At 36.4% G+C, this 14,004-nt stretch overlaps 1 protein-coding gene across 3 annotated transcripts in view; it reads left to right on the top strand.

The window, feature by feature from the left end:
* ARB2A (ARB2 cotranscriptional regulator A) overlaps positions 1–13,395 on the top strand; it is a 218,394-nt gene extending 204,999 nt beyond the window's left edge. For all 3 annotated transcript variants that reach the window (XM_014057469.2, XM_014057470.2, XM_087715719.1), the window contains exon 11: positions 10,036–13,395. In XM_014057469.2, the coding sequence (XP_013912944.1) occupies positions 10,036–10,178 (143 nt within the window). In that variant the 3' untranslated portion in view covers positions 10,179–13,395. The remainder of the gene's footprint in view (positions 1–10,035) is intronic.
* Positions 13,396–14,004: the final 609 nt, after the last annotated feature.

Genomic DNA, 14,004 nt, shown 5'->3' with positions numbered 1-14,004 from the left:
TGCCCCAAATTTGTGATTCTGTCTTTAAATCTAAATAGTTTCCCATTGTAAGTATATTTCATGTTCCCTCTCCATTTTTCCATAAGGAAAGATCCAGGTTTTTAAGCCTTGTTTAAAGTGAATAGGGTGGGGAAGATGTTCTATAAAGCAAGTACAGCAACAAAGAAGACTTGCTTCCTGGATTTTGCTAGATGACATTGTTTAATCAATGGAACTTGAAGGAAGTTTATTTTGTCATATCATGAGTTAAGTAGACTCTACAATTTAGGGCAGTGGTGTCAAACTCGTGGCCCGTGGGCCAGATGTGTCATGTGCTGGCCACGCCCACCCCAGTTTAGCAAGGGGGTGAAGTTGCAATAGTTTGACACCACTGATTTAGGGCTTTGGAAGTAATAAGCAACCATTTTGATTCCACCTAGAAGCTTATTTGTAACAAACGTTTCTCATGGAATAGTGATATCACGTAATAAGGCATCACATCATTACTTGTGCCATTGCATTCTGGAGCCAAGGTGGCGCAGTGGTTAAATGCAGCACTGCAGGCTACTGCTAGATCAGCAGTTCAGCGGTTCAAATCTCACCGGCTCAGGGTTGACTCAGCCTTCCATCCTTCCGAGGTGGGTAAAATGAGGACCCAGATTGTTGGGGGCAATATGCTGACTCTCTGTAAACCGCTTAGAGAGGCCTGAAAGGCCTATGAAGCGGTATATAAGTCCACTGCTATTGCTATTACCATCTGCAGCTTCTCAGTGGTTTTCAAAGCAGCCTCAGGTAGAGCACATTGCAGCAGTCTAGACTGCTGTTTTCTCCTTCTTTTTCTCTGCTTGAACTGACCGGCCTTCCTGACCTGTCTTTGGACAATGGTTAGAACTCCTCCTTTTTCATATCATTAACTGCTTGTTTATAGGCCTACATTTATAAAACAGTAAACAGCATCTTCCCATAGGAGGATTTTTTTTTACCCTCTGCCTAGCAGTCCAATTTATACTGAGGGAGAATATATTTCCTTCCTTGGTAACAATTGCAATAGCTTTACTGACCCTTGGCAGGTTTGTAATGTTTATTCTCAAATATAAAATACATATTCGCATCTATAGATAGTCAAATAAAGTTATATTACATTGCATTTTTCATAACTTTTACTCTAAAAGTACTTTCTTCACAGTGTACTGTATGTAGGTTTGGTACAAAATGACTTTTTAAAATCTAACTGAACTGTAGTCACCTAGCTCAGATAGGGACAGAAGTTTGATAATAAATAGATAAAATAAACTATAGTGCTATATAGACAAAGTTTAGACTTAATCAACATCCTCTTTAAGCTTTTCAAGATGTCCTGGTCAGAAATAAGAACCCTATTTTATTGTTGTAGGGCAAAATATAATAAAGACTGAATATAAATAAAAAATCTGAGTCTTGATTAGCTATCAAAGTGCCTTCTCTCCTAAATATTAAACAGAATCAAAGCATAATTATTTTATTGATGTTTCTTTGCATTCCATCTTTAGACTTATTTCTTTATACCTCTACATCTCTACCCTCTGTTCTGATTTCACTATGACTTTGAGAAGATAAAACATTTTTGCAGTTAAAAACATTGTTTTTAACTGAATGAGTTTAGTATATATCTGAAACTAGGATTTATATAATAATTTATATTAACAGTAGTTTTAAGTTCAGGTGTCACATTAAATATTGATTACTTTACAACAAAAGTACATGCTGAATCACTGCATTTATGTACTGTATGTATGAGTGTAGGTATATCCAGCATAAGCCCTCAGAAGGATCACTGGTTTTACATAGTGTTTCCTTCTACAGTCATAGAAGTCCCATTGATTTCTTGACAAGATTTCAAAAGTGGTTTGCCTGCCTTCCTTTCTAGTGCCTAAGACAAGACTAGAATTCAACTGTCTCCCAGTTTCTAGCCTGATGTCTTGGCACTAACACCAAACTAGTTTCTTTATCTCTATGTGTATGTGGGTAGTCAACTAATGTCAGCAAACATTTTTAATACTCCTAACTCCTATTTTACCCAGAACAATCACCCCATGAGGTGGGTTGGGCTGAGGAGGAATGACTAGCCCAAAGTCACCCAGCTGGCTTTCATTCTTAAAGAAAGCCTAGAACTCACAGCCTCCTGCTTTCTAGGCCAGCAATTTAACAGTTAAATTATCAGTCAAATTGGATCTTTAGTAGCATAGTGTGAATCTATGGCACTCTGGTAATCTTAAGAGGAAGTATAACAAAGGAAGATGAAATTAAAAACTTATTTTGCTATGTATGATGTTCACATCAAGAAAGAAAACAATAGGGGGAAATTTTAAAAAATGGATACTTTTAAACTTTACATAAGCCTCTGCAGAAAGCTAGTGTTCCGTCATAATCTAACAAGGAATATACTTTTAAAAGCTATACACGAATGAACTGTTTTCTTCTCACTCACTTCTCAAATATACAGTCTATTCACTGATCCTTTGTAATTCCACAAAAGGTAATATATCCTGAGTATCCTTGTCATTCCTACTGGCATTGTTATTTTCAAAGAGAATTCTGTTCTCAAATTCAAATATTGGCATGGAGGAAAAGAGAAAAAAAACACCCGTTTCCAACTGTACATAATGTTTACTGTGACTCAGATCTGTCCTTGATCTGTAAATTGCTTATGACCTTAATATCTATCACTATATCTTTCAAATGATCCCCTTTGACAGGCAACATTGTGTGATGTCAAACATTCTCATTTCTGATTTATTCAGTGGTTAGAATTCTGATGCTATCTTTGATGCTATCAATTTTTATTCCGTGTGTCCCCCAAGGTATCAATGGTTAATACTAGGGTGGTGGCTTTAGCTGTATTTCTGATACACATTCCATAATTCCATTTTATTGGTGAACTTTCCAAGTAAGATAATATCTTGTCTCTCTAACATAAAAGGAACTTGGGGCACTAATTGCTGTATAATTCAGTTCTAACTATAACTGTATGGACATATGAAACCATAAAATACTTTACCAAAAATTAGACATAATGTTTGAAGACCAAATAGCTTTAGTACCAGCTGCTTCAGTTGAGCATGTCAGCTTATCATTGGGTAATTGTATCTTTTCACATTTGCATAGAAGAGTGTTAGTTACTCTTCTCAACTAAAGAACTGGTGTAATAATATCCAAAAAGCTGCTGCATTTTCCTGTTTTAGGGGAAATAAATATCTATTCAGAAGACTCACTATGCTTAAATCTGTACCATTGTTAATATTCCAGTTAACTATAACATTTAGATTCAGAAATAGATAAAATCCGTATACATACGTGATTCAGCAAAAGCAGATTAGATTATAATATTCCTATCTCACTTGATAGCCTGCTGGTGTTACAAGTATTTTAAGAATCCAAAGCTATATCAGTAGTAAATACATGTCTATGAGGTATTAAAATATAAATCCTTCTCCAGTGTGAAACGCTGCTAGAATTCCCTAACAATAAAGATTTTTAGAACTGTAATTCCAACAGTCTTTGGAATATACGATATTTGGAATGCTGATATCTGTAACATATATATATAAATCTTACTGTATAATGTTTATATATTTTATATTTATACAATTGTTGTATATCCACATAAAAGCCATGTGTCTTCTAGTGAAGCATCACTTTGTATGTTTGCCACCTTGAATTACTGATAGTTATAACAGCAGGATAATAAAATCTAATAATAAATATATGTGATGTATACAGTATATAGCTCAACTGTATATTTCAGGCTAAATTTCGACACAGTTGCTGGGTTATAGTGATACTGTACTTAACACGTGAATGTTAGATATCAAAAGCATTATAATCTTTTTTTTAGTGGCAGCCCTTGTCAATTTGCAGTATACAATACATGTATTCAATCTCGTGTCATAGATTACAGAAAGTATAACTGTACAGTATAATATGAGAAATAGCCATAAGACTTTGCTGCTACAATAAGTAAAGCCCACACAGGCATTTACTTGAACAAGTAAACTTGTTGTATCTTGGTAATAATTGTGGGATCTAGTTTATTCATTATTCTAAAATTATGGAGAGGGGGATATAGACATGTTTTTATTAAATGTGCAACTAATATTGATCTAGGGAGCATTGTCAGTGCAAGGATGGATCAGAAAATTATGCAGAATGAAACAGATGATCTCATGAACTGAAATAATACAAGTAAAAGAAAATTCAATGTGTGTAAGGTCATCATGCATTTGGAATTGAGGGCTAATCAGGCAGAAACTGAAGGGGGGAAAGTGATAGCTATATAGTAGTGAGTCATAAGATGAATATAAGCCACCAATGTGATGCAAGTACAGTCAGTTCAATGGACTGAGGAGGCAAAGACAGTTTTTGGTTTTAAGCAAGATATTTATAGTTGGAATTGGGGACATATCAATAACTTTATAAGTCACTGAATACCTCATCTAGAAGGATGTCTAATGCTGGCTCCATATCAAAAGGATAAATTTAAAGTAGAGTAAATACACATGAGCAAATAAATTGATTGTTGAATTGAATTTACTTTATGAAGAGATGAATTGAAAGCTTTATTTTTTAGTTGGAGGAGTCTGAGCGGGACAGTAATAATATATATTATTAAAGGGAATATTTAAAAAGGTTGTATTTTTAAAAGTAGTAAATAAATAAATAAATAAACAATCCTAAGCCATTAGATCTGAAATATGAGACAATGCCTGCCTAGTATGGGAATAACTATATGGCATATGAAATGCTAAATAGACCTCCAGTTGACATAGCTTACCTATGCACACACTACTAGCATCTTAATTTTTAAGCCTTACTCATCTTTTCTCTGAAAGGGAAAACATTCCTTAACTTGCCACATACAATATATATTATTCTTTTACTAAGCAACTCTGCCGGCACTGTTTTTCATGCTATTGTATCTACTTAACAGTAGTCTTTTAAAATTGGGTGCACATTGTCAGTTGCTACAAAATTATAATGATGAGATCTTGAAAAAATAATTAAAAGTTTCTAGGTTCTCTAAAATGTTGTGGGTGGGTGGGGGAATCCCTTCAATTGTATCAAATCTGCTTTGCAATTCAGGCAGTTGTAGCTTTAGTATAATTTCTGCAGTCATCAAATGAATACCATAGTATTTTAAAGACAGGGCTTAGAAATAAAAGGTTTATTTCTAAAGGTTTATTCTTTTTCAGGAAGGAAAAGAATAGGAAGAGTCCAGGATACAACATAACCTACCTCTGCAAATTGCCAATATCACTGGTTTACCTCTGTAACAATATCAATGGTCTTTACTTCTGTAACACTCTCAAAATCTTCCTCAGCAATTTATTAGCTGCCTCACATCCAAGCGGTGGATGCTTTCAAATTTGCAAACATAGTCCTTCTACAAGTCTGACATCAAGTAATGATTTGTTTCTCTCTTCAGGATTATTACTCATCAAGTAATAATAATGTTTCTCTTGCAGCATTTTCTGCATTTATATAAAATGTAATATTTATTGGCAATAATAAGTATCTTAAAATTAAAATGAATTCCATTGACCTGGCAGAGCCTGACGTTACTGAACATTTGCATCCACAATTATCTAGAGATTCCTATTCTCTACTGATAATGCTTACTATTTGCAAATAGCAAAATTGATAGGTATCAGCCTAAAAATGTTTTTGTGTATTTGAATTTCTATAGAAAAGTGAGGTTTTTATACATTTTGTAATCTAAAACAAGAATTCATTGATTATTATTATTTGTTATATTTGTATGTTGCCTGCTTCCTAACACCTCTGGGTGGCTCACAGCAATCAAACAAAAAATTACAATAAAATCAATAAAATATAATTTATGAAAAGAGATCTTGTGTAAAGTAGATAAAGTTCTTTAAAAAGACTCTTTTCTGCAGAGTATGCAAGAGTATATTATAGAGGTCTTAGTCCTACTCCTCATATTAAAAGAGATATTAGCACTAAAAAAAATACAGAATATTGGAGAGAGAAAGGAAGGTTTTGTAGAACAAATTAGTAAAGAATAATATTTAAAATATACATAATTTATATAATATTAAATATAAAAATCATATACAAATTTACCTTCATACATTAACTACTTGGCAGTTATACAAGTCTTTGTTTTTACAACTACATAAAAGGACACACTCTACTTGTCAGTATCACTTTTCTTTATCTTAAGCCATAGTAGATCCATTTGTCATGTACTACTTTTTGATTAAAAAATAAGTTGTTTAATTTAAGTGAAATCCATTTTGAATCAATTTAGAATAAAATCCAGTGCTGCACATGGTCAGTGTAGGACTTTCCTCAGGAGAAGCAGGAATCATATCCTTTTTTCCCGTATCACCTCTTTGCTTAATACTAAAACATTTCCCTTGAACTAGTTTAATTAATAAGAAGGCATTTTCTTTTCATTTAATTTTTCTTTTACTGTTGTTACCATTATATTTTGCTTTTAATACTGCTTTATAAATTAGTATCAACTTTTGCATTTATAGCCTGTGTCGAGAGTGTTGCAGGTTGCTTTGGCATTCTCCTGTACATCCATTTAAAATACCCCTCATTGCAGCATATTTCACAGAACATTTATATTGGTTTTGCACCACTATCCCATGCACTGCTCAGTGTGTACTGAAATATTTTTATCCATTTGATAGCAATATTTCATTTTGCCTTTTTCTCTAAACAACTGTTGTTAGTTAAAACTCATATTAATGTTGACTTTTTCTGAAGAATACATTTTAAGTCATTTCAGCACACAATAGTTTTTGTCAAAATAGGTTAAAATAGCACAATGATGAATAAGGGTTCAGTAATGAAGGGCTTCCAAATGTATTCCCAAAACTGCACAGTTCATGTCTAATGAGTTGGATGCTGAAACTTAAAAAGGAAGGGATTCATACTATATGAATCTTCTTTTTTTAGATGATAAAAAGAGAAAGAAAAGACAGTAGAATATTGTATTCTATGTTCCACTTCCACCTTCTTTCCTGTGAGAAAGTTTTTTTGCATTCTCCATACAAAGTCTGGTATCATCAAACAATAATAGCAAAGCAGGATTCTTGCATAAAATCACAAAGTTACTTTATGGATTTATATTTTCTGGACAGATATTTAATTTAATACGCTAGCATATTCATTTTTTAATATTTATTAGAACAATTGTCTAATTTCATTGTAATGAAATTATTGAATCCCACTGCCGCTTGGAGTTCGGTTTTTGCCTTGTTCATTTGAATTCTTATCACATAATTTTTAAAAAAAATCAGAATAATGGTATATTATATAGCTATTGAATTCAACAGAATTGTGAAGATTTGGGTCTTTTCCGAAGCTTTGAACCAGAATGACATTTGAGCCCAGTCTATGAAGAGAGTGGTAGTTATTCCTAGCCTTGGCTGTGTATAGATGCTGTTGGGGTTATTATGTTGGATTAATGTTTATGCTGAATGCAGTAATAATTTAGAATAAATTGTTATTCCAAAAATTATTTCCCAGTATGAGTCAGGCAATCTTATAAAGCCAGTAATTGAATTAATAAACAGACAGATACCATGAGCTTTGTAATGTAGTCTTATGAATATATGATTCCTTTATTTCCTAAGAGTTTTTTGTGTACATCTTTGAGCAAAATACTGTACCAAAATAATGTAAAGGACTAGCACTTATACTTGACAAGATGAAAGGACTAAAATTTTACAGCAATCCTATTCAGGCAACAGAGCATTATAATTATAGAAACTAAAAAAAAAAACACTGTAGTGATTTTTCCACAAGGGAAATTGTTCATCCATCAGTAAGATTGTTACAAGATAAGAGACAATGAGGAGAGAGTTAAAATTGCTTTAGCCTATTGAATCATCAGTTCCCTCTAGATTCAAAAGCCTGAATTGGTTTTGGAGAGATAGCATAAGAAGTTCCTAGTAAAAACCCTTAATAGGTTGATCATAGTTTCAGTCACACTAGCAAGCATAAGTAATGTATGATCTTTTCTGAGGAAAGGCGTAGCTTATATATTAAAAGAGAAAGGAATTGGCCCACTATTAGTACAAAAAAATTTCCCATTATTTTCCTGTCACACATGCCTTTGAAAAAGTGTTATTTGCACTTTTGCAAATATGGAAGATGGATGCAATAAATATAATATCCAAATACACCTGCAAGTAATTTCATGTAAATATAGGCTTGCATTTACAAGTGAATGTACAGAAAGATAAGAGGAAAAATTAAGAGAGCTATAGCAACAGGAAGGGAGTGTATTACCGAAGGATAGAAAAAGTGTTGAAAACGTTTTCCTTAACCAAGAACTCCCTTCAATGCTAACATACTGTATATAATGGAAGAGATCTCTGATTGGAAGCATTGATTGGCTATGTGTTCTGTTTAAATAATTAGAAGTGGAGCATGAAATGGAAGGGGGGCAGGATGCTGATAGGACAACCTGCTTTAAAAGGAGTCAAAGTGGTTACTTATCTTTATACTGACAGTGTCTATTTACTGAAATCGCAAGATATAATTGTGGCCGATGGACAAGTGACGTTATCTTTACACAAGCATTATCTATATTTTATTTGGGTGACAAATAATTGTCTGAGTTCTTAAAGAAGATCTCCAGGGTTGCTACGTGACACTAGTTCTTTGTCTAAAAAAAACCCTGTCTGCAATTATGCCTTTTATAAAAGATATCTGTGGAGGAATTATCCTCGTTTGAAGTGACCTGCCTTAAGTGTTAAAAGGATGTAGCGGAAAAGCAGACCTTTGCTGGAGTTGGTCGGGAGTACCTGCATTATTGAAGGGTCTTTGTAGTGATGCCTCTGGAGAGGGTTTGCCTTTATAATTATATGCAAGTATCACACCAGTGGTGTGATCCAAGTAGGGACTCAAGATCTATTTTTATGTATCACATCTATTCCAGAGACTCCAAGTCCCCCCCCCCCTCTAGCTCTCCTTCAGGGTAGGCCAGGGTGATCATGTCCTTTATTGTTGTAACTCCCAGATTGTGATACTCTCACAAAACTGTTGCTAGGCAACAAATGTGGTTACCAGGTCTCAGCGAATAGCTGAAGGGAAAGCAAAGTGTTGCACCATTGTAGAGTAACCATAGCAATGACCTACTATTACAGAGTGGAGAATTATCATTAACAATGTTAAAGTATCATACAGAAGCCTGGGATCCTGAGACTTCCCAGCAGCATCTCTGCATAATTGCGTTATCCAGGAAGGACTCTCAACTCTTGCAGGGCACCTAGTGACTGGAGTGTTTTGCAGGAGGGATTATGATTAGATGCTGATCTACCAAATCTCACTATTTCACTCTGAAAGCCATTTTCAAAGTAGGCTTCTTGCCCTACTATGTTAGTTTTATCTAGGAGAGGGCAACAGTGCACGAGTATTATACTTACAAGGGCAAGCAAAGAGGCACATTAGAAAGCCCCTTCCATTCAAGACATAGAAAAATAACAACGCCACTGGGAAGGATTTGGATGTTTTGTAGAGTAACAAGCAGCCAGCCAGACTAAGTATATGTCACTAAAGAGGACAATTTCTGTTCATAACCTGTGGTGCTAAATATTTGTCTCCTATCTCTGCCTTGGCACAACCTAAGAGTGAGAGGACACAGCTTTGGGAGGCTTGAGATGAAGTTATGAAATTTTTTGAGGGGTGGGGGAGACGGTTAACAAATCTTCTCCAGGGTTACATGATTTTGAACATCTTCTTTCCTGCCCTCTCTGCTCATCATTCACCCAATTGCCTAGGGAAGAGTATAACGTCTGCCTTCCCCGCCGCACCGAGGAAGGCACTTGGCTTGCAAAAAAGTGCGTGTCTTCTGCACTTGTGAACGCGGGCGGGTGCGCGCTCTGGGGCTTGGTGGCGCTGCTGCTGGCGCCCCCGTGTAACTCCCGCTTCTCAGCTTCACCCTTTCCAGCTTGCTGCCGGGGGACGCTTCCCCCAGCCCCGCCAGTCTCCCGGGCTTCCCCCGCAGGTAGTGACGCGGTGCTCTTTTCTGTCTTGCAGGGACGGAGCGGCACGAGCTGACCTCCTGGAGGAGCTACATGTCGATCTTTCGGTTCTTCCACGAGGCGATGGAAGCGAAAACCAGCTCGGGCAAAGCGGCTCCCACGCGACGGTCGCAGCGGATCCGCTATGAGGAGCTGTAAAGCGGACGGAAGCGGCTCCCGCTTGTCTCTGGGCAGGCGGCGCGCTGCGTTCCCAGCCCCTCATTAGATTGTTTTCTTCCTAGAGCACAGGGTCGCCGTCTATACATCTAAGTAGTGTTTTGCATTATTTCTAGATGAGTGCAACTGTCAAAGCAATATGGGTTCACTGCTTATGCTTCCTGTGGGCTGCGGCTTGGATTTCGGGCTGCCCATCAGTGCGCAGATTAAGGCTGACAGCAGCGCTGCACGGCGCAGTCTGGCGCAGCTCTAATTGCCCCGGACGCAGCCCTGCCCTGAGTTGATGGCGGGCTGCTGCCGCCGTTGCCGCCGCCGCCGCCGCGACTCTTCCCTGGTCCTAACGCCCGCCTTGCTGGCTTCCCGCCCTCTTTTTTTCCCCCCTCCAGCCGCCCAGCCTTGGCCCTCGTTTTAGATACACATTTAAAACAAAGAATTTATTTCCGTTTCACAATGTAGGCCTGTATGTGCTAGACGTTTTAAAGTAATTTCCCGCAATGTTATTTGGAGATTTTTATTTTTAAAGGTCCCGCGTTTTATTTATTTATTTTTTTAAAATCCACATGAAGGGATAAACTGCTGTGTCCCTGTGATCTCCAGTGATGCTTTTCTCTGAGTGGAGTATAAATGCTTAGACTCTCACATAGCCACGACCTATTTTTTGTTTCCTTGAATGGGTAGCTCATTTTCTTTTCATGCAGAAGAAAGCCTCTGCGTTGAACTTGAAAATGCAGTTAATCGATACCTTTTTTTTTTTTTAATTATTGGGAAGATTTGAACGATTCCAAGCAAATCTCAATTGTGGGACCGAACTCAAACACACCCAGTTTTAGTGCTTGAGGAATGCACTTTCCAAATGTTTTTATTGTTTTGGAATACTTTAGGGTTTTCAGGGAAAATTGCTGGATCCTTTTAAAAAGTAGAAATAGGAGCAGTAGTATTTTAAAGTGTTTCTTCTGATGCTTGGTTGGCATCTTTATTTTTTATTCAAATAGATTATCTATTTTATGACAGATCAAATAGCTAATAACTTTTATTAGCTAATAAATAACTAATAACTTTTTTAAAATCCTGGATGGTACCAGAATTCCAAAAATCTAGCCTTTTCTGAGTGCAAGGCAAAGGGAGAAGCAGCAACATTTTCAGTTTGGCAAAACAGGGTCAGCATTAGAAAGGAGCCACCCTCTCTTGTTGCTGAGGGATATCACCCATCATTGTCCCCTCACATGGTCAAACTCCTCATTTTTTCTTAGTCATTTGGCTATCACTGTGAAATATTGATGGACAAAAAAAGTGTTGGTCCTCATTTAATGACTACTTGTTCAATTACCGTTTGAACTTACAACAGCACCAAGCAAGTGATACAGCCAGTTCTCATACTTATGGCTGGATCAGTATCCTACACACACACAAATAGTCACATGATCACCTTTGGGACCTTCCCTGCCAGCTTCCCACAAGCAAAGTCATTGGGGAAACTGGCAGGAAGTCAGAAGTTGCAATCACATGAGGTCTTCACTTAACAACCTGCACAGACCTCACTTAATAACTGGAGACTGCCAGATCTGCCATCACTAAGCCACACAATCACATGATGTCATGTTTTATGATTGCACTGCTTAGTGATGGTAGCTCCAGTCCCAATTACTGTTGTTGGACTACTTTTATTAATGCTACTATATCTAGCATTATTATGAAAACAGTCCTAATCACTTTTAATGACTTGGGCTTAAAAAGAAGTCCATGTAGGCATGAATCCACATTTTGTCAACAGATCTTTCCAATTGTATGAAATGACTTCTTCCTCATCCTTGGGCTATGACACTGCCTACTCTCAACATCCATAGGTGTGGCCTATATCAAAATTGAAAAGCCAGCCATTTTTGCTTCTCCAGGAATTTTCTGCTAACAGCTGCCGCCTGATGCAAGATTTCAGCACTTAGCAGTTGATCCAGAATTGTCAGAAAGTGGACAATGCCAAGCGACCAAATTGCTCTGGGTGTCTTGAATGAGCCGGTGTGAGAACTGTGACTTTAGCTTCTTTGGAAGCACTAATTGTCATGGACTGTAGGATAGGTGCCAAGCATATAAGCAGTTGAACAGCACACAATGCAGTCATTTTATTCTCTCATATGGCTTCACTTCTGATGACACTAAAACAGAATATTGATCACATTTCTTTCATTGTATTTATTTGACAGTTTTGAAATTGGAACCACTCTTCTTCCTACAAACACACATTTATAGTGAAGCTTTATGATTTCAGAAGACCCCGGGAAGAATCTGAAGGGCTTTTTTTGCCCTTATGTACGCTTATTATTCAATGGCTGTCTTACTTATCTGAAAATGTATACTCTGGTATATGGCTCTCATTCAGTGGAAAAAAACTAGATCACTGGATTGTTACCTTTGCTGGAAATCTACCAGGTGAAGGCCAGGACCAAGTGGCTCCCAAGGCTATCTTTTTCTCCATGGGTGTAGATGCTTTTGTGTGTCTGCCTACATGTTGTTGCTTCCTCACCTGTTTTTTTTTTTAAGATTCTCTCACATATCAATGAATACCATTTTAGTCCTAAAAAAGTGGAACTGAGATTTATTTTTATTTTATTTTTTTTGCAGTAGATGGTTGATCGTTCCTCAATTGTACCAACATCCAATCCAATGGGTTGCTTATGGTTGGTTTATTTAATTGTTTAATTTAGCTTATCCTTTCTTCTTTGCCTGGTCATTTCAGTTTTTATCATTCTTTGTCGCATGAATGGTGGCTAGAAATCTTTTGTTTCTGTACATTCCCCATTTATGCAAATCCTGGATTTTTTTTTCTCGTGCGCTGATTTGGTTGCTGTTTTGTATTCCTTACGAATTGTACTGTTGAGGGTTTTTTTCCCATAGTCATAGAAAAATAAACCACCATAACCTGCAATCTCTCAGTCAGGAAGTCTTTTGAGGCTATCAAAGTGCCAAATCTGATCAAGCAATCTCCCTATCTGTTTTTTATTTATTTTTAAATATCAATCATTAGTTTCTACTCCACAGTGCAGATCCACAAGCCCTAAATAATGGGGCAAAATATTGTTGCCCAGTTAGCACTCTTGCTCTTTGTGGACCAAACCGTAAGCACAGGGAAATATTAAAGATTGTCTCTTTCTATTTACACTGAACCTAGGAACAATAATAAAAATAAAGATGGTTTTTCTTCTAATATTCTGGATGTGTTTTTACTTGTGTTGAGCCTTATTGAATAATCTGGAGAAATTCAATAATCAAGATAGTTTGCTTACTATCTGGGACCAATTAGAAAACAAGATATAGGAAATAGCCACTTTTTTCTAAGGATCACTTGAGCCATTTGACCAGAATCAATTATAGAAAAGAATCCAATCATCTTTGTGTTGGCATAGTAGTACTATCATTTATATTGCGATAATGTCATATAAGCAAGCAATAATCAGAAAACCTCTCCTCCATCTAAAGGAAATCTGGATCTGAAATCTTACCATCCAATCACATGTATATTATTATTTTGTAATGTACTGCAAGTTTTAAAATTCTGCATTAGCCATTCAGAACCACTGATATGAGATGGGCAACAAAGGGATGGATGGACGGACGGACATTTTTAATAACTAAGGCCTTGCTTTAAAAAAAGAGTAGATCAGGGCTTATTCTTTTCAAAAGGATTGCAGGAATAGACTTAAATTAACAAATTAAAGAGTAATATTATACCAAATTAATGGATGTAACTAGAAGGCACAAGGCTTCTAGAAAAAAGAAAAAAAAAACAAAAGCAATTGCTTTGTCTTGATGCTTA

Source organism: Thamnophis sirtalis, unplaced genomic scaffold, assembly GCF_051295495.1.
Source record: "Thamnophis sirtalis isolate CommonGarterSnake01/CBP01778 unplaced genomic scaffold, rThaSir2_p1.2 scaffold_5, whole genome shotgun sequence".
Classification (NCBI taxonomy): domain Eukaryota; kingdom Metazoa; phylum Chordata; class Lepidosauria; order Squamata; family Natricidae; genus Thamnophis; species Thamnophis sirtalis.
The sequence above is the reverse complement of the archived record's forward strand: the minus strand, read 5'-3'. Positions and strand labels throughout refer to the sequence as shown.